The 24,065-nt window shown below is 58.3% G+C and overlaps 1 protein-coding gene across 1 annotated transcript; it reads right to left on the reverse strand.

Annotated features, from left to right (window-relative positions):
- Positions 1 to 1,930: 1,930 nt before the first annotated feature.
- NPDC1 (neural proliferation, differentiation and control 1) lies at positions 1,931 to 23,850 on the reverse strand. Its single transcript, XM_071574294.1, is given in 10 exon segments — positions 1,931 to 3,575; positions 4,297 to 4,393; positions 4,485 to 4,630; positions 4,632 to 4,665; positions 4,667 to 4,786; positions 5,717 to 5,783; positions 5,901 to 6,074; positions 6,191 to 6,298; positions 10,560 to 10,703; positions 23,682 to 23,850. Coding segments are annotated over 10 exon segments (1,062 nt in total). The 5' UTR covers positions 23,776 to 23,850; the 3' UTR covers positions 1,931 to 3,497.
- Positions 23,851 to 24,065: the final 215 nt, after the last annotated feature.

Raw genomic sequence — 24,065 nt, forward strand, 5'->3', positions numbered from 1 at the left:
TCCATCCCCCCAGGAAGCCTCCCAGCACCCCCCCTATCCCCCCCCTCCGCCTCCCCCCCCCCCCCCGGGCCCTCAAACGCATTCCTGCTCCTTTCATATACAGGCGGAGGGGAAGGGAGACGTTGACTTTGAACCGGTCCCTTTGTAGGAGTGAGGGCCATTGTGGCGGTGATGGTTTTAGCTGGGGGATGTGGAGGGAGTCAGTGGGGTTTCTCGGTGTGTGCCCCCCCATACATTTCAATGGGGTGATTTTGGGGGGGCTGTGTGAGGTGCCTGGTTATTGTATGGGATCATTGAGCACCAATGGTCACAAGTCTCTGCCTGTTCCAGAGGTGGAGGATGAATGTGTCCTCCCATCACAGCGTGGCTGAACCTGCTGGTGCTCCAGGCTTGGTCAGGCTCTGTGATTTAAGGTAGCCAGGGATCAGTGGGATCCTGTTAGGAAAAGGGGAAGAGAAAGAAAGGCATCTGTTCTTCTGTCTCGCTCAGATGGCAATACTTTGGTGGGGGCAGAGGTGCATATCTGGTAATCCTCCCTTTGCTGAGTGTGCTGCTGTGGCACTCGTGTGGCTTGGGAATGAGATTTTAAGAGAGTGAATGACCATACATGAGGTTTTACTCATGGTCAGCCCACCCTCCCTGTGGCAGGTGGTGGAGGGGCTGTGCTGGATCCTCCTGAGTTGCCCACTGAAAGCAATCATGCCTCTGAGGGCTGCAGCCCTGCACATGCAGGGTGAAGGTCCCATGATGAGAGGGTCACTCCAGGACCCTCCAGGAAGGCTGGGCAGGGGGTTCAGCTCTAGAAGCTCTATTCCTGAAGGAATGCTGACCTGTTAGTGCAGCTTGCTGGGCTGCAGCTGGCCTGGTGGGCAGGGTGGAGTTGGTTCTTCCAAACCCGACTGAAACGAAAATCCCGATGGGTGTTTTGGTCCAGATCTGTCCCCTCATACAAAGACCCCAGTCTGTCCTTACAGTCACCCTCACCACCACACTGCCCCGAACACACCAGCAGGTCCTCCTTGCTGTGCTACAGCTGGGGAAGATGAGGCAGGGACTGAGCATGGACCCTGCATCCAGTCCCAGGATGTCCCGGGATGTCTGTGGCACAAGTGCCCATGTCCCTGGACAAATGAGCCTTCTGTACCCGGACATGTTGTGGGGACATGGATTTCCAGGAGACACAGGGCTCCTGCAACCGTTTTTCCAGGAGTGAGGAGATCTTCCCAGAAGGAACAGACAGATTTTACTCCAAGCTACAGCTTACCAAATGTCTGGATGTGCTCTGAGAGGTTGCTGGGCACTGAGAGCAAAGGAAGGTCAAATTTCGGGACCTAGGGAGAGGGAGGTTTCCCCAGGATTGAGCCCTGGAGTGTTCTCGGGTTATTTGGGGGTGCGCATTGCCCAGGGCTGCAGCTGGAGAACCCATGAGAGAAGCATCCCAGCTGGGTGCTTTGGCAGTGAGTCAGCACTCACCTCCGGCTGCCGAAACCAGGAGAGATGGTATCAGCCTGATGGAGGGCTGGCGTGATCAAAGGAGCTCCGCTGTACACAATGCGGGGACGCGATAGCCCTTATCTGCCATCCCCGAGGTGCGAAGGGCCCTGGGGCCGAGGGGCGGAGGGGGGGGTGGGTGCTGGGTGCTGCAGGGTTGGGTGCGGAGGCTTCCACCCGGCCCCCTTTGCTGGGGAAACCTCGCCTGGCAAACACTGAGAAGAAAATTACACTCAGTTCTTTCCATGTATGAGAGAATCCTCGGGAAAGGTTTAAAGGCTCCTCCAACTGCAGGAGCAGGGTGGGTATTCGCTGTTCTCCAGGGAAGGTTTGGGGCTGGGGGACCCACAGTATCCTCCCTCCTTGTCTCCTTGTCCCATCCCACTTCGAGAGGAGCCCCCCCAAGCAGTGGGCCCCACACCACACACTCACATGGGTCTCAAACGTGGTCGTTTAATAAAATCTTTTAAAAGAACTACAGTTCATTCAACAACGACAAGAGGTGTGAAGAGAGGGGCAGCAGCCCATGGGGAGGGGGAGTACAGGACATGGGGACAGCATCTGTGCTGTGACAGCCCCTGTCAGCCACTCTGCCAGGGATAGGAAGGGTCCCATGCCACCACCACTCACTGGCACGTCCAACACCAATGCCTGTCCTGCCTGTGCCTGCCTGAGTGTGCCACGGCTTCCAGGAGTGCAAGAGGTCACCTCCATGCAACAGATCACCTGTGGCTGTGACAGTCCACAACATGGTCTGGACATGAAACCACATCTGTGCAAAGTAACTCAAACCCTGTCCTGGGCCTTCCACTGGAGGGGTCATGGCCAATGCACAGAGGAGGCCTTGGGGAGCAGCACTGGGCTCTGAGCAGGGATGTGTTGGTGAGGGCTGGTGAGCTCAGACACAGGGAAGAGAGGGGTACAGAGGGTGTCTGAGGCCCAGGAGGTGCCTGGAATGGAGCAGTGGAGACTGTCTCCTGCCATGGAGGGATGCCTGGAGATCACGTGGTATCAGACTCCACAGGGATGCTGCCAAGGTGTGGGCTCCATGAGATCTGAAGCAGCACAGCAAAGCCCCTGTGCCTTGCCTACCCCTACCAGACACCCCAGCTCCCTCCAGTCCTGCTCTTTCCTTCCCCAGGGCCATACAGCTTAAAAACCAAACACGGAACCCTTCTTCTGAGCTTTTACCCCACCAAGACCTGGGGTAAGAAAGAGCCCATCCTCTGCCAGCACAGCCTGGCACGGGCTGCCAGGCCACAGTGGAACTGCAACTGACTGCACCCCAGAGCCCCCGAGGCCCAGCAACTCCTAAAGAGGACAGGGCACAGGGCAGCATCTGAAGGAGCATCCTGGGGAGCGATGCAAACACCTGCTCAAGCTGCTCCTGCTCCTGCCACTGGCTCCCAGAGCACTATCCTGCTGCAGGGGGCTGCCCAGGCTGGAGAAGAGTGGGCAGAATGGGCATCACAGCTCTTAGTGATGCCATCTGCTCCAGGGAAAGACTCCCCTGGTAGACGGGCTCTGGGCAGGCTGGCAGCCCTGATGGCTAGGCATGAGCATGCCCAGCCCTTCTGGCATCTCCTGATTTCTAACCCTCTCTCCAGCCCTTTCCCAGCTGCTGCACATCAGCCTAGCTGCAGCCAGGGCAGCAGCTCTCTCCTCAAAGCCAACCACAAAGAGATAGTGCAGCAGCCCCTCCAATTTCTGTGCCAAACCAGCAGCCACCCCCGCGTGGGCCTGGCATGTTCCCGAGGGCAGTGAGCAAAGGGCAAGGCAGGGACGCGATCACAGCAGCAAAGAGAACAAGGACGCTGGAAATGGGGGCGATCCCCGCCCCCATAGCTGTTAGCGGGTGTTTATTGGGCAGGCGTCGAACAGTCTGGCAGCGCGGGGTCTGCGGCCCTTGGCCCGGCTGTCGGTGCCCCTCCGGCACGGCCGCCTCGCTGTGTCCCGGCTGCGGGCACAGTCTGTAGCGAGCTCGGGTGCAGGAGTCGGGGGGAATGTTACTGGTGCGACTTGGGGTTGGAGGGGTGTAAGGAGGAGTCGTCAAACAGGGGGTTCCTCACTTCCATTTCTCCAGTCTGTCGTGGTAGAGGGAGTGGGATGGAGGAAGGAAAAGGCACGTCAGAAAACAGTTGGAGTTCAGCTGCCCCATCCCAAGGGATTTAGGTCTGAACCCCAGCCCGGCAGAGAGGAAGGAGGAGGGGAATGACCTAGTGGACTGTGATGGGGTGACACAAACCACGACCTTCATCACTCCTGGAAAGGTACTGTTTTCCTGCCAGGTGGGGCCAGGAGTGCTGGGGTGATGTGTAAAACCCAAGGTCCCGGGTGGGATTGGACCCCATAGCTGGGCTGAGGATCGCAGGACAACATCCCCAGCCCGGCTGGCAGGAATAGGATTCTTTGCCCAGACTGGGAACTCCAGGACAGGCCTCCCAGCAGGAATGGGGTGCATTGCCCAGACTGCCTGCCTGCCATCAAGTGCTCTTTAATGGGCCTGTAAAGACCCAATGATGACCCTCGATCTGGGCCCTGATGGCCGGGCTCCGCAGCTATTACCATGTGAAAGGCTTCTCGCCAGCCCTTTGTGTTCTTTGTACCCAGGGCTGTTAGGAGGTATCTCTCCCTGGGGTCCCCTGCCAGCCAGGGAGGACGTTCCTGGGTTTGAAGGGTTGGACTATCTCAAGGTTTGATAAAGAACATGTGGAAAAATCTCCTGACAAGGAACTGCACATCCCAGGCATACGCTGGACACCACCCGTATGCACAGGGACCCCAAGCTCCCCTGTGCCCACATACCGGAGCCAGCCCGGGGCACTCATACACGGTGAAGTCTCCATCCTCGTTTTCCTCATCAGACGATGCAGAGTCCGGCAGTTTTGGCTCCTCTTTATGCCTGTGGGGGAGAGGGTGTAGAGAGGGGGTGAAACCCAGGGGGGTGATTAGGGGAACCCCAGTCAGTGGCTGTCTGATGACGAGCTGCTTACTTCTCCAGGGAGAGCATCTGCTGTTTTTGGTGCTGGTAGTGGTACATCTGGGCGCTCTGAGCCAGTGTCTTGTCCCCGGGCTGCAGAGAGAGCAGGAATAGCTGTGGACGCTGGGCTTTGGAGTGCTCCAGCCTGGCTGGTGGGGGGGCCTCCACTGTGTGGGAATCCCTCCAGGAGAGCACCAAACACAACACAGGGAGGGACGTGGGTGTCTTACCGAGATCTTGTCGTAGGGCAGGGGGCTGGCCACTCGCTGGCTTGAGTAGTCTGCTTTCTGTGCCAGCCTGACCTCCTTCTGCAGCCTGCCAAGGAAGGGAATCAGAATCATGGAATCACTAAGTTTGGAAAAGCCATCTAAGGTCATGAAGTCCATCAGAAACTCAGCACTGGCAACCTCCCCACTAAACCATGTTCCCAGGCACCGCATCCATGTTTTTTGAACATTTTCAGGGATGGTTACTCTACTACCTCCTTGTGCAGGCCTGTTCCAGTGCCTGACCATCCTTTCTAATATCCAACCTAAACCTCCCCAACAGAACTTGTCCTGTCACTGGTTACCTGGCAGAAGAGCCTGAACGCCACCTGGCTCCCTTGTCACAGAGTTGTAGAGAGCAAGAAGGTCCCCCTCCTCTTCTGCAGGCTAAGAGCTCCAGCTCCCTCACCTGCTCCTCGTGAGACTTGTGCTCCAGACCCTTCCCTGGCTCCATTGTCCTTCTCTGGACATGCTCCAGTCCCTTAATGTCTTGTTGTGAGGGACCTAAAACTGACCCCAGGATTCAAGGTGCCCAGTGCAGTGGACAACTACTTCTCCAGTCCATCCTAGTGGATTTTGGGAGCTATGGGAGCAGACAACATGCATGGACCAGTGAGGCTCAGAGGGGTTCAGTCTTTCCACCCACATCCCTGTTCCCTGTGATGGCATCCACAACAGGTGGCACCCCCCTGAATAGCCATCTCCGTCCCACAGGGCCTGGGCACAAGGTATTGATGTGCTGGGAGTGTCAGCACCCAGCGCCACAGCGATGCTCATACCAGGTGCCACCCACCCCCAGGAGTCTGCACCTGGCATGGGGGTATCTCACCACTGTGCTCCCACCCTGGCCAGAAGACCAGGAGGCTGGAGGAGATTGGCAAGGGCAGCTATTGCCTCTCCTGCCTGGGAAGCACAGGAATACACTGCCCGGGGCACAGGGACACCAAGGGACTAGCTGGCATCAGCAGCCCTATCTCACCTGCACCAGCAGACAGCTGCCACAATTAGCGCGGAGATCCCGGCTACTGTGCACACCACGATCAGCCCTGTGGAGGCAGAGAGGACACTGAGGGACAGTAGGCAAGCCAGCAGCACAGTGCCACCAGATGACACTTTCCTGGGGAGCGTGTGAAACCCCTTCCCAGGAGCCCCCAGGGTCTCACCAAGCACCATGTTGTCATTTGCAGGGATGGGGGATGCCTCCACTGGGTACTTCTGGACTGTGGCAGTGGTGGGGAGGGTGGCAGCTGCTGCGGCGCCAGCAGGGCCCCGCTGCAGTTGCCCCTCTCTCAGCCTGCTGGCCACGCGCTGTCTGCTGCCTTCAGGCACCAGGGTGGCTGCAGGAGAAGGCAGAGCTGTGAGCAGCTGCCAGGCAGCTCTGGAGGGCAAACCAGCCTGAGATGCCCTGCTATGTGGTCCCTGGCACCACAGGGAGTAGGGAGCAAGCACTTACTCCTGGGTCTGCCATCCTGTAGCAGGTGGTGATGAGGAGTCTCTTGCCTTGCCAGCACATCTGCCAGTAAATCAATTTCTGCCTCCAAGCTGGGAATGGAGGTCTGTCCTGCGGGAGAATATATGCATGAAGTGGGTATTGCAGGGTGCAGCTGTGTGCCCACCCCCAGGCCCCCTCACATCCCAGCTCTAGCAGATGCAGGTGGTGGTGAGTCTGAGCCACCTTGGATGCAGCCTTCCCAAAGCTGGGACTTGGACCCACATTTATCCTTATTGCTTTTGGAGGGATTTTTACCCCACTAACACTGGAGGCTGCAGGAGCGACAACGCCTGCCCCTGTGCCAGAGGCAGCAGGTCCTGCAGACCCTGTGGTAGCGTGCAGAGTGCCAGAACCTGCTGTACTTGACCTGCTCCATGTCCCCGCCCCTGGGGCTACACAGTAGCCTTGAGTGAGGAGAAATGGGAGCTGAACCAGGACAGACAACCCACCACTGCCCCACTGCCACAGGGATGAAGGGCAGCTCCAGCAGGTTGAGTTGCAGGCAGGGGACACCTCAACACTGGGTTTTGCTCCAAATTGTCCTTTACAGCCCAGGGACCCTGGAGCCACTTCAGAGCAGAGCTCAGCTGGACTGTCCTACAGAGTGTGGGAGACCTCACTCCAGCAGAGGGGCTGGGTCCTGCCCGGTAGGATATAGCCCTTTGGGGAGGGAGTCCATGCAGCTCCGTGCAGCGAGGAGCATCCTGTATCCCCAGGGGCTGGCCCAGCATCTCACACACAGTGACATCCAGGGACATCCACCGTGCAGAGGGCTTGTGTGGCATCAGGCATGGGCAGAGCCCCATGCTAGCCAGGGAGTGCCCACCCACGGGGTGACAGCGTGGAGCAGGAGTGGAGCTGCTCCTCTCAGACTCACTGAGCAGAGTCCAGCTCTGACACTCACCACTGCTTTTAACAGAATTAAACTCATCTTCAAGGGCAGGAGACATTCCTGTCCTATCCCTGACCCCATTCCAATCCCCAACCCTATCCCTGCTCCCTCTGCCCATATTCAGGCTATCCCCTGTGGAAAGCTCTGGAGGGTAATCCCAGACGTACAAAGGCAAGATGGTACCAGCAGCTTATGATGAAACACTGATTCTGGGCTGCTTCAAGAAAAAGGGGGCCAGGGTTAGCCCCAATTCCTGCCTAGCTGTCCCAGGAGCAGGAGGAGCAGAGTTGCTGCAGTGCGTTGAGCATACTGGGGAGGAATAGGACAAGGCAGGGTACAGCCAGAGCACAAGGAACAGAGTGCAGAGATGTGGCACACAGGCTATGCACAGGGCCTGCACAGGGGTTTCACAGGACACACAGGACACGCACAGGACACTCACAGGTGCAGGTAGGGCTTGTGCAGCGCACGGGTGCCCTCTCATGGTAGGTCCCACCACTGCCTGCAGCAGGATGGCACAAAGCCCTGCAGCCCCTCTGCTCTGCCCCTGGCCCCTCCTCATGGCTTTCCTCTCCTCAGAGCTCAACCCTGGGACAACAGCGAGGTCACACCAGTTACCGTGATGATTTGGGACAGCAGGAACCAAGGAGAGACAAGTGTGACCTCTGCCCTGGGCAGAGGAAACTTGAGGTTGACAGTGTCCACAGGAGGGCACAAAATTCCTACAAATTCACTGATTTCTCTAGTCCTGCCCCAGGATGGCTGATGCCCTCCTTGGTGCCAGCAGCACAGCAACTGGGGAAGGGGAATCCCTACATCTGTGAGCTGAGATCCCTTTTTCTACCTTTTCCCAAGGTGCTTCGTGCAGCCTGGTGGGTCTCCATCCTGGTCAAGCAGAAGCAGCCCAAAGCACACCACTCAAACCCATCACAGCACAGACACATGTAGCATTATGGTGTGCATGGGATTTTGAGGGGCTCAGACCTCTCTGCAAGGCAGTATCAGCCACGTGCAGGCAGCTATTAGGATGCACTGCACCGACATTCTATTCATCCCATCTCACTTCTGTGCTGATGCTGTGCTGGGTACGCTGAGTGCCCCACTCCTGCTGTCACCAATGGCAGGAACATGCCACTCATAGGTATTGCCCTCTTGAAACCCCAAATAATGCTTTTTACCCCAAAAAGCTGCTCTTGGGAGAGGATCCCCAGTTCCTGACAGGGATCTGGCAGCAAGCTGGGATCCCAGGATCAGCATAAGCAGCAATCACAAATGGCTCAAGGATGCCTAACCATTTAAAGGGGCTGCTCATGCAGCAAAGAGGTGGGTGGGTAGCCCCTTCAAAGGGTTAGGCATCCTTGAGCCACAGCAGTCTCCTCTGTTTGCCTTGCACCCCCCTCAAAATGAGGCTATTGCAGCCCCTCATCCTTGCAGCCTTCTCTGCTCCTGCTGCTAGACTAAGTTACAGGCAGGATGCAAAAGCCCCATGAAAAAAGAATTGGTGCCTCCCTGTGAAGAGGAGCTGGGCATCCTCAGGATGCTAAAACAGAGAATTTGGGAGGGATTTCCCTTTTTCATTTACCCCAGTATCCACATTTTTGCTGCCACAAGCTAATGGCATTGCTTGGGACAACAGGATGGGGCTGGGAGACACCCTGATGGTCGCCATCCTCCCAGGTAGGTCCTCAGAGGATGGTACCATGGTCCTGCATCTCTCTGGGTGAGGATGCAACTGTGGCCACATCCTTTGGGAAGGAGCTGGGTTGCTACGGAGATGCCAGTGCATGTGCATCCGTTCTGAGAGGAGAAATCTGCTCCCAAGACTTCACATTAAAAAATGAGCTATAAACAACTGCTAAAGCCATTCCGTACTATGTGGATAAGGAGGCCATGGCAGAGGGGATGGACCCTTGACTGCTGTCAAATGCCAAGCTTGGACCCCATCCCTGTGCCATCATCTCTCACCCCCTCCAGCCATCACTCTCATTTCAGCCACAGCGACTCCCTTTGGGGTCTCCCTTCTGATTTACAGGGTGATCCTCCTGCCAAGAGGAATGGCACCAAAGGTATGCTGAGCTCTGCCATCCCCCATGTGCCCACCCAGGCTGAGCCATGGGCAAAGGGAAGCTCTGGCTGCCCCCTGATGGGACCCCGAATGTGCTCAAGAACAAAGCAATCCCTGAAAACCCAGAGGACCCCTCCATGTCTGCATGGAACTCAGATGCTAGGGGAGCTGCCTCTCTGGGTCAGTGACCAGAGCTTGTCCATCCTGTCTGGCACAGGACAAGGCACTCCACATGTTTTTGGAAGCTCCCCAGGACTTGGGAACCCCTTAGCAGGAGGCTTTTGGGGAGAGTGGGAGCAGGTGGAGAAGGGCAGGCTGAGGGGAGAGGCTAACATGTGCTGCTTCAGGAGGTGATTCAGAGCTGCCACCCTGCATCCAGGTGGTCCCCAGCAGAACCCAACAGGAGCAGTCCAAGGGCATGGCCAGTCCTGGCCTCTTCCCCAGACACAGAAGTCACTCCACTTTAGTTATAGGAAAAGGAATTCTGTAGAGCTGTAATTACAGTCTTAATTTACCTGTGCATTGATCCTGTAATGAAATGACAGGGGGGCACAGAGACAGCTCTACCACAGCTTTCCGAGCTGAGGATCATGCTAAAAAATGCCTTTGCAGCTGAACTGGGGCACAAGTGCCATGACTGCACTGAGAGCATCCTCCATCTACTGCAGCCACAGTGGGATGGGTGACCATGGGCTGCTGCTCCCAGGATGCTCTGCCTGTCTTTCTGCCCACCGGTACAGTGCAGCCACCCAGGCAGTCACAGCCCATCAGATCCCTTGGGAAAGCAGACGGAAATAACCCCCTGTGCAACCCTCATTACCCTAGTCCAGCCCTCCCAGCATGGGTCCTGGGCATCACTCAAGGAAGAGCCAGCAGCCCTGAACCACAGGCCAATGTCTCAACTCAGTGCCTGAATAGGTGAGGCCATAGGGACCCATTTGCCTCAGCCACAGGGTCAGCACAAATCACAGCTCTGTGTGACAAGAACTGCTCCCCTGCTCCTGCAAAGCCTGTGCCCTGGAACAGCCTGGCAGAACCCAGAGAGCCCTGGAAGCCATCTGACCCCCCTCCTATCCCTGGCTGTCCTGGGACCCTGGGGTGCTGGCAAGGCCGCACACGGTCACTCGAGGAGGATGTACGTGGAGCAGGGTGGGGCCCACATGCTCCTTGCCAACCCCAAAATCACTCCCCAGCGTCGGTGAGTGGGGTGAGAAGGAGGAGAGCAGCCATCCCCACAGGAGAGAGCAGAGGCTGGGGTGCTGCTGGGGCAGGGCAGGGTGCTGCCCTGAGGCATTGAACCTCCCAGAGCTGCAGAGGTGGGGCAGGTGTGCAGGCAGGGGGTGAAGGGGCTGCTGTGGGGTGGGTGCACCTACCACTGGGTGAGAACTGCTTCTGGACACAGTGCCCGTGGTCGTCCTCCTTGAAGTGGGGCAGGCAGGGCCCACAGGCACCTGACCCCGGCGGGCAGAACTCTCGGCGCTGCAGGGCACAGTCCAGGCTCCGGGGACACGACACTGCTATGAAGACAGGAGAAAAGAACTCAGAAGGAGAGGGGTTAAACGTGCCTACAGGCCTGCCCATAGCCTCTTGGATTGGGATCCAGCTGCCCCGGGATGCTCCTGCTACAGCTCCCAGGTACGGACAGGCTTCACCAGAGCCGCCCTTTGGCCCTGCTTTGCCTCCAGAAAGGCATTACCGCCTGCAATTAACCACAACCTTAATGACTGAGGAGCTGGACTTGATGATCTTTATGGGTCCCTTTCAATTCGAGATAGCCTGTGATTCCATGACCTGCACAGAGAGGAGCAGGCAGTGCTCATCCTCCTGCAGAGGTCCCCAGCCCCAAGGTTGCCACTATCCCATGACAGGATATGCTACAGGGTACTCTGAGCCCCACAGAGCTGGCAGTGACCAGGATCTCCCATCCCAGCCTGTTCCGCACAGGGACCTGAAATCCAACCAGTATAGACTGATGCTTGTGTGGTGACTGTCAAACCAGAAGTCCCAGATCAATCCCTTCAAAGCCTCAGTGGGGTTGTGACAGGTCAGCACTGGCACCAGCAACTAGGATCCCATGCCTTTGGCATTGCCCAGAGGAAGCAGTGGGAGCCAGTCCTTCCCAGCACTGCACCCCAAATCTCTCTCACAGTTTCGGGCATCTCATGTCCATGTCAGCCCCAGGGTGTCTCCACTCCCTGGGAACAGGCATGAGCCCCCCATGCTCCACCTCACCCAACCCATCATGTCATGGCAGTGCTGTCATGGCCGGGAGCACCCTGGTTCATCACCTCAGCCAGGCTCAGGACAGCGGGACCTTGTTGGGGGACAGAGTCCCCATGTCCTATACAAAGCTGAGTCCAGGACTGGGCGATGATGACAAACCATGTGCAGAGCTGGAGAGAGGAACTGTGACTAGACAGGGCAGCGACAAGCAGGGCCAGGATTCGGGTGTCACCTGCAGTGCAGGGCTGCAGGGACACTCTGGCGTTCTGGCTTTGATGGTGACACTGCTGGTCCTGCCACAGCATGAGCATGAGTGTCCCTCCATCATGGGCTGGTGGTAGTGCAGAGCCAGGGGCCCCTGAGTATGCCCTGTATTCAGGCTGGGCACAGCTGGGTAGGAGGCAGAGCTGGATGGGACACAAGTGAATAGGGAGCACAGCTGGATGTGAGGCACAAATGGATGGGGGTGTGCAGCAGGAAGGGGCACAGCTGGATGAGGTACAATGGAGGCATGTGCAGCTGACCAAGAGGTACAGCTGAATGGGGAGCAGCACATTTGGATGTGAGGCAGAGCTGGATGGGGTTGAGCAGCTGAATGGGGGCACAGCACAGAGCTGCCCTAGCCTGCCCCTCACCTTGCCACGCATGGCCATGCTCACAGCGTTCCCGCAGGCAGCACTGGACAGGGAGCAGGGCTGTGAGACTGCACTGGGAGCAGGGCCAGGCTGGCCACCCCCAGACTAGTGATGAGTCATGGCAGGAGCCGCCTCCCAGCACGGGCCCACGCACCCCGAGCCATCGCTGCCAGCCCTCGCCGCCCACACTGGCAACGTACCTGCCATCTGCCATCCCTGCACTCTGGGGACAGTAACACCAGGGGAGAGCCCTGGCACCGAGCACCCCACAAGGAGGGGCACCCCAACTATAGGGGCTGTCCTGAGCATCCCCATCCCTGCAGCACACCAGAGTCAAGGGAGACAGCACCCTGTGCACAGTGCAGAGTTCTGGAACAAGATGAAACTGCCAGGGGACAGGAATCATGACAGTTTTGCTCCCCCAGCAAGGGCACAGGAGGAATGACACCCCAAAGCCACAGAAGTGGGAGATGCCCCGCACAGCAACCCCTTCCTCTGCATGGCCATATTTCACCATCAAACTGCTCATCAGAGGATGCAACTGCAGCTAACAGGCCCCCGCCTGTACCCAGCCTGCTCCCCAGTGCACCCCATGGGGCACTCATCATCTTCCCCTCCTGCCTGGCAGTGTTGGGGCAGAGCTGCGCTCACTGTAGCAGTTTCTCCTGCAGCAGCTGCAATTTTAGGGCTGGCTGAACCCCACACCAGGCACAGCAGCCTGGAGGGTGTTCACTTGGGGTGGGGGGCAGAGCCCGCCATGCCCATGGATGCCAGGTTTGCTCCCTGGTGATGGCGTGGGGCTCAGACAGGTGGCTGCTGGGCAATTAGTGCTTAATGGGAAAATAATCAGGTGTTTAAGCACAGAAATGGAACTTGGCTGCTCGCTGCACCTCCCTGGGGTTACTCTCAAGGCCACTCTGTTTAAAAATCAGGGGCAGAAGGAGGCTGTGGCACTGCACAGCCTCAGGCTGGGGACATGCCACAGGCCGAGAGGTCACCAGAGTGCCTCTGCCTGTGCCACACGCCCATGGAAATTCTTTCCCCCAAAACAGGTGCTGCCAAAAGCTGATGACTGGCGGAGGAAGCCACCCCAGTGTGGGTCACCCCCCAGTGTCAAACCGCGACAACACCCTCAGAGCCACCTTGGGGAGTGGGAGGGGCAACAGGGGGACAGCCCCAAGCCAGAGTCCAGTAACCAGGTAAACAAATAAAGCCCAGGCTGGATCCCAGTGAAGCCTGTTATCTCTGTTTGAGGAACGAGCTGTGCTTGCCCAGCTGTCACTGGCTGCGATTCAGAGCTCCCCATGTGTCACCAAGTCAGTGGATAGTTGAGCTGGCATCACTGCGTGGGCACCCTGTGGGCTGAGGCTGCTCATGGAACTTTGCCACTCTCTGAGCCCACCTCCAAGACCAGCAGTGAGAGCCCTGTGCTGGTGGGAGCAGGCACCTCCGTGCATACTAGGTGACAGGGACTGAGTCCTGCATGTGCCAGCACCCAGGCATTGTGGGGGCATCTCCAACCCTGACCACCGCCACCCTGAGGGCTGTCACACCACACCCCCGCAATGCTGCACCAGCTCTGCACACCCACACATGCCTGGGGGGTAGGTACCACCTATCCATGCTCAAGCAGGTAGGTGGGGGGTCCAGCTCCCATATTGGGGTGACCCTTCCCACCACCCTTAGCTCCCCAGTGCTCTGGCCATGGACTCACAGTCCTGAACACTCACTCGAAGGTAGGTACTGGGACTGGCACAGTATATGGGACCCAATTCCACCCAGCTGTGGCTGTGTCCACCACTATGCCACTCACCTGTACCAGTGCCAGCATGCCCACAGCAGTTACCCGGACTTGCCTCTGCACCTGTAGGGGGCTGCTGTTGAATCTGGGAGAATTTGGGATCCCCTTCCTCCAATCATGCCCCCTGCTTGGCATCAGTGCAGCCCAGCAAGGCCAGGCCACAGGTGGGATGGTCAGGAGGGACTCAGGCTGGGATCCTGAGGGACAGGGATGCACAGGCAGCACGGACCTGCCGGCAGGACAGTACAGATCCCAGGAGCGAGCAGTGACATGGAGAGCATGGCCAGTGCTGGACACGGCACAGCCTGGATGCTGCTCTCCAGATATGGCAGAGGCATTGGGAAGAGGGGGATGCTCCAGTTGCTGTCATTGCCCTGCCATGGCACACAGGTCCTGTGCAGGTGGGCAGTGAGCCAAGCCCAGAACAATTGGGGTAACCCCTTAAACTGAGCTTAGGGCTCTGCTGAGTTGCCAGTGCTGGAGAGGGTGAGTACCTCCAGGCAGGCAGGATCCCAGGCAGGAACCAAACCCAAGGCCAGCAGGTGCACAGGACACCCTGCAGCCAGCACAGCTGGTGGGCACAAACTGGGGACACATGTAAACAGGAACAGACCCATGCCCAGGAGGAAACATGGGTGTGTGAACTGCAAGGTGTGTGCATGGCCCCTGGATGTATTATCCATGGGGTAAAGTGCAATCCCCTATGCCCCAAGGACTCACCCTGGGGAGAGCTGTGCTGGGCACCCAGGGTGGGACTGGGGGTCAGCAGAATGCTGGAGACAGGGGCGTGCCCAGGCAGAGCATGGAGCTGCTGACAGTCACAGCCTGAGTCTTCCACAGTCATGCCAAAATATACAGGTGAAAAAGAAACAAAAATAAACGCAAGGAGGACATCTGGGTGGCCAAGGCAGGGACTGCCCTCAGTGCGTCACTGCCATAGATAGAGAGATAATTAATTAGCAATGAGCACTGGTGCGATCACTTACAATCCCTGCACCAGCAACACCAGCATCCAGTCTCCCTCTCTGCTGCCAGCACCAGTGCCAGCAACATGAGCTGGCAGGGCGCACTGGGCACAGGCTGCATGCCACGTGGGCATGGATCAGCCTGCCCACTGGAGCAGCCTGCCAGGGACCGCTGGGGTTCAGCACAACTATGGCAGTATGACATGGTCCCTGGTGGCACATGGGCACTGAGCCAGGGCATGGGGGTGCATCAGGGTGTCTGGGGAGAAGGACAGATCTCACTCCCACATTGAGGCCCTGCACACTGTCACATGACTGTGGCTGAGGAAAGACCATGGCAAAGGCATGACAGAGTCCTGGAAGCAGCAGCATCAGACTCCTTGGAGCCTGCAGTGCTGTGGTGTCTGCCAGCTTCACTTCAAGGCCACTTCTCCTCTTCCTCATCCTCCTTCTCCTCCCTCTCCTCCTCCAGCCAAGTGATATTGGAGATTCTGCGGGTCCTGCCTGCAGCCTGCCTGCCCTCCCAGCACTTCCTCTGCCAGCTGGCAGCGTTTGGGGCTCCCTCCTGGCTCTGCAAATTGCTCCTGGCTCTGAAGGAGTACTCTGGAGCAGGCTCAGGGCAGGCAGACAGGCAGGCACTGGGCAGGCAGGCTGATGTGATGCCCTCTGCCACATTCCAGCCCCCAAGGTCTCACTTCCCCCTGCCCACAGCCTCTCTGGGCAAGGGCAATGCTGCTGTCCAGCAGCAGGCAGGGACAGGGATGCTGAGGCACCCAGATGCCCCAGCTCCACTGCCTGTGCCCAGGGACGTTGCTCCCAAGGTAAGCCAGCTGGTCACAGCAGACCTGTCAACAGCTGCAGTGACACCCCCAATGGCAGGCTGGATGCTTGGGGTACTCCAGCCCTGGCATGGCTCCTTCTGCACACAGTGGACACGGGTGACACATCTTGACCACAGGTGACACAGGGTGACTGCAGGACAGACACCACACTCATGGCCAAGAACTGGCGGGCTTTCCAACCCAGATGCATCTCCCTGCCCTGCTGCTTTTTGCATCAGGATGCAGGCGGTGGGGGGCAGGCTGCACCCTTGGAGCAATCCCCACTCCTGGGCACAGGTGGCACCACAGCTTGGCAGAACCCATGGGAACCCTACCACTGCCAGCAGCTGGTCACGTCACCACTGTGCTCCAGTCCCTGAAAATGCAGCAGCCAAGTCCCCACCCAAGCAAGGCTCTCTGCAATGTGGACCCTACAAGCTGGGAGTGAAGAGACACCACTACATCTGCTTTGGGGCCACCAGCCTGGTGCCCTGGGCTACAGGCAGCATGGGCAGTGTGGTGCGCATCCCTCTGCAGCCCTGAGGGCATCACAATGGGCTTCTAGAGCTTTGTCCTGCTCCAGGTTCAATGCCAAGGGGGAAAGGGAGGGCTAGGAGGAGCTGAGTGAGCCTTCTGCAGAGTTGGGGAGACGCCAAACCCTTGGCATCCCCAAGAACATCACCTCCCAACCACGAGTGTTCTTCCTGAGCCTGTCCCTGCTCTAGAGGAGACCCCATCTACAAGCATCCTGAAATCCAAAGTTGCTCCTGTGATCCCAGGCTGGGGCAGCACCAGGCAGTCTCCACAAGGCTGAGGGAGTGGGAATTTGTGTCATCACTACTCAAATCCCCTAAAGGGCCAAAAAAATCCCTGTTCCCTGCCCTGGCAGCCTGCCTGCTGTGCAAGGGGAAGAGCTGGAGTGGCAGGGCTGGGGGAAGGGGAGATGGCACCTGGATGGATGAAAACAGCTCCAGCAAACCATGGATCCAGACTTCAGCAGGGACTGGGCAGAACCAGGAGGCAGCAGAGGACGTGGCTCTCCTTGTGTGTGGCAGGTGAGTGGGACATTGAGCCACGTGAGATCCTTCTGGTACCTCAGCCCCAACACCCCCAGATGCTGCCAACCCCACCTCCAGCCCCAAAAAGGCTGTGTTGCATCCAGGATCTGCACCATTGCATCCTCACTGTGCCCCCACCGTGCCAGGGTGACTCTAGCCACAAGTGGCTTCAGATACTTAGGAAGAGAAAAAATAATTAAAAAAAGAGCAAAAGGCAAACCAAGTGCCACATGCCTTTTCCCTGGGGCTGCCCATCCAAACCTGCCACTGGCTCCACTTTGCTGACTGCACACCTACCCGTACCAGGGACCTGGGCTGTCCCCGATGCCACCTCAGGCCAAAACACACCCGGCTGCTCTTTGAACAACCCACTTTAGGTCTTGTTTATCAGGTTTTGCTGAAGCAAATACCAACGGGCTTCATACCCGCCCTGAGACTGATGGGACAGGGGCTGGGGCAGGGGTGGGGTTCTTTAATTTGCTTTTTATTGGGCAGATTTGGCACCACACCACAGGTGAAGCAGCTGGTGGCCAGGGCCATGGTGCAGAGCAAGCACTGGCAAGGGGACCCTCCTTGCATCCCTGGGGTGCTCTGAGACACTACAACGGGCAGCACAGCACAATGCTAGACCCTTGCTGTGCTGACATCACAGGGAATGGGCAGCTCTGGCACCATGGACCCACCTGGAGTGTTGAGCAGTCTGGAGAGAAGGGCTGGGGTCGAGCTCTTTCCTCCTGGCACTCTTGGGCACTGGCCCAGCAGCAGGGCAGCATCCCAAGGGTGCTCACCTGTCTGGTGAGCTGCAGCAGAGCCACAGCCTCAGGTGAGCTCTCCCTGTGGAGCCACTGCTGATGGCAGGGAGGTGGGAGAGAGCAGCCCACCCCCACCCAGCCCAGCACACAAGGAGCTGCCAGGCCAGGGGCCAGCACAGCTCAGCCATCTGTGAGCAAGACACAGGCTCCCATGTGCTCCCACTGCTGGTCTGGAAATACCCGTCCAGCATGGGCAGCACTGCTGTGCCCACCAAGGCCAGATGCTGTTTGGCAAAGCCAAAGCCATTCTACCCTCTGCTGTGGCGACGTCACCACTGGAGACATCCTGCAGCCTCTGAGAAAGAGGCACTGGCATGATTTTGCTGATGAAACTCCCTTGGACAGATTTGAGGCAGCTTTGCACAGGGTGAGGAGTCTCTCTGTCAGCTTCTCTCATCCACTCCTTGCCCGGCATCAGCCCAGGCACTCCCACCAGCCCACCATCCTGGAACAGGTGTCTGGGGACACAGCCCATGGGTACTGGAGTGATAGGGACTGACCTTTATGGCTGTTGGAACAGCCATTGGAACAACAGCCTTTGGAATAAGGGCTGGCAAGGGAACTCTGGGCAGGCACCACGTGCAGGTAGACACGCAAGGCTAGAGGCGGGCGGAAACACAGGGGCTGCAGCTCCCCACCCTGCTGGGGCTGCACTTGTGGCTGCACCCATGCTGACTCAGCCACTGCCAGCGATAAAGACCTGTGGGGTCATGATGACACATGGAGCAGAACCCAGAAACTGAGAGGCCCCATCAACCCAGAATTTGGGGAGCCCCCATGAGCTCAGAAACCGGGGGCCCATGGGAAGCACAGAGGCACCACAGGGGTGTGGTGAATGCAGCATGCCAGGGCTCCTAGGAAAGTGCTGCAGATGGTGCTGAAAGAGCTGGACTCAGAGATTTTGGGGTTTATGGCCCATAGGAAGAGCCAGCTCAGGGAAACCCTCTCCTTCCTAGCCAGGAAGCCAGGAATGATGGCCACAGCATGGGTCACACTACAGCAGCTCACCGGGGGCCGCCCTCTTGCCCGATTTAGCAAGTGGCTGGGAAATAATCCCCAGCAGATGCGAGATGATGAAATCCCTAAGGCAGAGCTGCTCCTCCTGCACATGAGAGCTGCAGACTCCCCAGGAGTGCTCCCCAGCTGAGCCCAGGAAGCACCCACTGGTGCTGTGGGTGCACCGGAGAGCAGTAACTTCCATACCTCCTGCCTCCACCTCCAGCAGAGTCTCCTTTCTATAGGAAGGGCATAGAGGCCAGGATTCCACGGGACTTCTCTGCCACGATGAGCCATGGTCCCTGCCAACCCTCAGGTGACATGTCACCCACCTAGAGTGATGGGTTCCCACCCTCAGGGCAAATCTCCCCCGATAAAGGCTTTGCCATCCTCTGTCCATGCAGGAGGGACCCCAGCATTCGCTGCAATGTGTACAGGTTAGGCTGGGCAGCTCCCATCCTCCAGGACAGGATAAGGCAGGGACCTGGACCTGCTCCAGCTGTGTTTCCTTCCTCCAATTCAAAATTGCTCCAGGCACTTAACGGCCAGTTTCTTCCCGTTGCAATTCTAATTAGCTCACAAAGTGGCTAATTATAGGCCTGCAGCTGCCATTTGGAGCTCTGATCACTCTGTGGCGCTGGGCAACACCCAGGCATGGGAGGGAGATGCCCCAGCTTTGGCAGTGGCGTTAGGGCCAGGCCCTGGGGTTTTGAGGGGCAGCTGACTGAGGGAGCCGCTGTTCCCCTGAGCAGACTCAGAGCTTCCTGTGGGGACCAGGCACTGTAGCACTGTGTTTATGGAATTAATGCAGGGATGAGACTGATGGTAGGTACTGTACCCTGTGTCCAGGGATCCAGCACCGTGTACTCGAGGAGAGACCATCCCATCACCCCTCCTGCCCCTGGGCACCCCCAACACTCACCCTGTCCACAACATCCCCATCACCACACCGACACTATTGTCCCCAGCAACCCCCATCAACCTTCCCATTCCCAGTGTCCCTACCATGCTGTGATCCCTCCTGTACCCAGTGTAGCCACACATCTCTTTTGTCTCCAGCACACTGTACATCCTGTGACGCTTCCTGTTCCCACTGCCCCTGCCACACTGTCACCCCTAATAACTCCAATACTCCTCCTATCCCAAACATCCCCATCACCTCTCTACTGTCCAGCAACCACCACCAACTTCCCGGTCCCCAGTGTCCTGACCACACTGTCACCCCCCTGTCCCCAAGCTCTCCGGGAAGCGCCCATCAGGGCTAAGCCGATTACCTCCCTTAATACCCCCATGGCCCAGAACAGACTTTTCAGGCAAACATCCGCAACACATCTTCCCCCTGTGCTGTGAGAAGAACCTGGGCACCCTTGTGGACTAGGGGGTCCTTAGGGTGGGGGACCCATCTCCAGAGCTGCCAGGGAAAACGCAGATCCAAAGGATGTGACCCTACATACATCCCAGGCTCCAGGACCATGGTCTCCCTGTCACAATCTCCAGCTCTCCCTGCACCAGGACCCACAGAACATGCGTGAGGTGCACATGGGTGTGTGGGTCACCAGCCAGCTGCCCTGAAAGAGAGGAGGGACTTTCACCCCATCTCTTCCATAAAGTCTTCCTTGATGCTGATTCTGCAATTGGGATCATGGACATCGTTAGCCTCTTTCCACACATTTCCCCCTCCTCAGGCCTGTGGATGGAGCCCTGCCCAGGTCCCTGCATTGAGTACTGGCCCACAGAGCCCCATGGGATGCCTGTGCCACATGTTTCAGCTCCCCCACATCTCACCCCCACGAGAGCTCCTTTCCCATGGTGGGAGCCAGCTGCAATGTAACCTCAGAGAACAAGGTGGGCACATCATGTCCAAGAATAAAACTGCATGGAAAATTAAAGTCAGGAGCAGCACACAGTTCCCAGGGGAACAGCACCCCAGCTGCACCATGGGGCAAACTTGGTCTGAACCAGCATGGCAGAGGACACCCTGACATGCAGCTGGGGGCAGTTCAAAGGGATGGGGTGGCTGAGCAGGACCATTGTCCACCACTGCCACTGCTCCCAGGGTGGACTTTGATAACCTTCCCTGTGCCTCAAGAAAGAGCTGGGGCTGCTTCCAGCAGACCAATCCTTGCTCACCTGGGTATTGTCCCAGGGAGCTCAGCAGGGCAGCCGGGCCCTTGCAAGCACCACAGGCCCTAATGCCTAATCCCTAATCCCAACAGCTGTCCCAGCTTCAGTGGTCAGCATGGGGGTCTCTGGACCCACTGCGTCCACTGTGCCCCTCACACATCCCCAGTGTAGCAATGGCCAAGCAGGCAAAGGAAAACCCAAGAGATGGACAATCTTGCCACAGGTTGAGCCATGGGAAATTCCCAGGGGATGGCTCCTGCCTTGCTGTGCCCATCTGGGGACCATGAGCAGTCCCTGAACCACCACACTGCTGGGGCAGCCGGTATCAGCACCAGCATCCATGCTCCCACCTGCATCCCAGAGGAGCAGCACAAGGAGGAGCAGCAATGTGGAGCTGGCAGGTCACATGTGGCCAAATGGGTCACTTGGACTGGAAAGAACCACTCACGTTTTGCTGAGCAGCTACTCTGGATGTTTGGGATGTGAAGTGCTGACAGTGGCAGTGGGGCCAAAGGGTTCAGGATTATTAAAAGAAGGGGTTCTAGCCTGTCATCACATTTGTAAAACATTTTTTGTTAATAATAATGATGATAATAGATGAAATTTGGCAACCTAAATACTCAAGAAGGGGGTAGAAGTCTGTCTCTCACTCAAGTACCAAGCCAGAATGAAGCCAGGAAACGAGGCAAGGCAGGGGCCCTGCCCAAAACCAAGTGCACTGGAAAGAGACACAAGGGGGGAAAGAAACCAGCTGAGGAGCAGCAAGCAAACCTAAACCACTCTACAGCACCTCCAAAGCACTGCTGCCCTTCCTGCAGCTCAGATCAGGCCCACAGCAAGACAAGGATATCACTGTGCCATATGCAGCTGCATCCTAGGAGATGTCATCTGCTACAGGAGCTCTGGGTGACAGTGCTGGATGAGAAGCTGACAAGGAGGAGATGCCAACCCTCATCTGAAAAAGCTTTGATAAATCCACAGAGGCAGGAGGACACAGGTATGGTGGTCCAGGACTTTCTCTTCTGCTCTCTCCTTGCCCTTCACGAGCCAGCCTCATCAGGACGCCACAGGCAGGAGCTGCCCCTGGCCAGGCCAGCTCTACCTCGCAGTCACCCCCAGCGAAAGCCAAGCTCTGCCCCATCCATGCAAGAAGGGCAACTATAAAGTGGGAAGAAACAGTCAATGTTTCTCGTGCCCCACTGCACTCAGCAAGGAAGGCGGTGGGGTCCGGACAGCGGCCCCTTTCCCTGCCCAGCATCCCAGGGACATTTCTCCAGCCATTCCCAGGAGAAACCTGGCTGGAGCTCCCCACTGCCATATGCTGCACAACCTCAACCTCCCAGCAATGGGGTGCTGCCATCAGGATCAGCTCAAAGACACCATCCCCAGCATTTCATGGGACCAACAGGTTGAGCCGAAAATCCCAACTCCACATGTGGTGAGAGTGTGAGATATCCTAGAGCTGGAGCAGGTTGCTGCTGCAGAGCCAGGCCCCTCCCGGTCACCGCACTTCCAGCTGCACCTGCAGGGCTGGGAAGGGAGAGGAGGTGAAACCAGCTCCCTAGACAGCCCCTAGGCCCAGCCACCCCACCAGCCTCTGAGGGACTCTGCCCCAGCAGCACTGCCAGGCCAGATGATCTGATGCCAAACCCTTAAATTCAGGAGCAGCAGAGACTACACCAGATCACTGGTGACTGCATTGGAGCCACCCGGGTCTCCTTCCTGCCATCACAGTCTGCATCAGCAGTACCCCTGCCTGGGCCACCCCAGCCTTGGCTCATGGGAAGAGGGGCAGTGCAGGAGCATCCCCATCCCCACCTCCAACACCCCAGCATGGAAGCATCCGGATGTTTTGATCCACTGGGAGGTTTAAAAATTCTTGCACCTTCCTGCTGACCCTCCGAGCAGGCGGGAAATACGGTGAGGCTGCCTGGGCCCCGCGCTGACAGTGGGCTGCCTGCCCAGCACCCGCCTGCCCCGCCGGGAGCCGCCACAGGGAAACAATATCGGATCCGCAAACAATGCTGGGAGTCAGAAGGCCCTTCCCAGCTCCTGCGCCAGCGAGGCGGAAAGCACCTGCCTGAGACAGGCCGTACCACGGCCGGGACAGCGCAGCTCCCGGCGCAGGCAGCGGTGTGGGCAGCGCTGGGCAGCCCCAGCCTCACCCGCAGACAGCAAATGCTCAGGGCTGGTTGGGGTTTTCAGGGCAGTGTTTATGCCCATCGCAGCCCAGCACACCCCCACAGTGGGCACGGAGCATGGCCAATGCCAGACCGCCCGGGGAGGGAAAATGCCTTAACTCAGAGCCTGAAATTCAAACAAATCAAGCGTGAACGCCCCAAAAAAGCCCTTCAGCAGACGAGCAAGGTGGCTGAAGGTGCTGCTGCGGGGAGGGAGTGAAGGCCACCCATTCCTTCTGCCCTGGCAGAGAGTAGAAATGACCCTGTCACCGGGGCGGCTCCGCAGGGCGATGCTGCAGGCGCTCCAGGGCCATGGAGCAGGTGGGCAAACAGGCCTACCCCCCGCACAGCCTCCTCGGTGGCTCCCCTGGGTGGCTCAGTCACAGCAGCACCTTTATTTGGGTTATTTGGGTTTTTTTTTATTTTGTTTTGATGGGGGCTCGTGTTTTTTTAGTTTTTTTCCTTCTAATAAAGGTGCTTCCTGTGGGCCACTCCCATGAATCCATGCTGTCTCACCGCTCCAGGATCCACATCTGTGATTCTCTCCTGCCCCCCACTCAACACCTCTGGGTGCTTCCAGTCCTCGCAAACAGCTGCTGGGGACCAGCCCTGCGCCGGGGCAGGAGGTGACGATGCGGCGCTGCCAGTCCCCGGGGAGCGCTGCGGGGCGTGAGAAACCCCAGCAGGGCTGCGTAGGGGGGCAATTCCCACCTTGCTTCCACCCAGCACCCATGCGTGCTGATCCCTCGTGGGGATGGCGTTGACGGGGGAGGATGGGGCAGAACCGCACCAGGGTTCGTCCTGGGAGGGAACACGAGCGTTCGCGGAGGCAGCGAGAGGACACAGACGCGGGTTGGGGGGGGAACGGAGAGGCACCCACCGGAACGGACGAGACGCAAACGGCAGCATCCGAGGGCGGCGAGCAGCAGCAGCAGCGCTCCTCGGCGGGTGGCAGCGCCCCGGGCCGCCAGCATCGTCCACGGACACGGACGCGGGCACGGGCACGGACACGGGCACGGACGCGGCAGCTGCGGCGGCGGGCGCGGGGGGCGGGGCCAGGCGGGGGCGGGGCCACGCCCCGCGCTGGGACCGCGCTCCCCAAGAGCCCCGCCCCCTCCTGGAGCACCGCGTCTGGACCACTCCGGCATCACTGATCCCAAAGATGCTCCGAGGGCTGCAGCACCCGGGAAGGCCTCAGAGCCCCTTCCAGTCCCTAAAGGGGCTCCAAGAGAGCTGGCGAAGGACTTTGGACAAAGGCCTGGAG

The sequence above is a fragment of the Pithys albifrons genome, chromosome 20, assembly GCF_047495875.1.
Source record: "Pithys albifrons albifrons isolate INPA30051 chromosome 20, PitAlb_v1, whole genome shotgun sequence".
Taxonomy (NCBI): domain Eukaryota; kingdom Metazoa; phylum Chordata; class Aves; order Passeriformes; family Thamnophilidae; genus Pithys; species Pithys albifrons.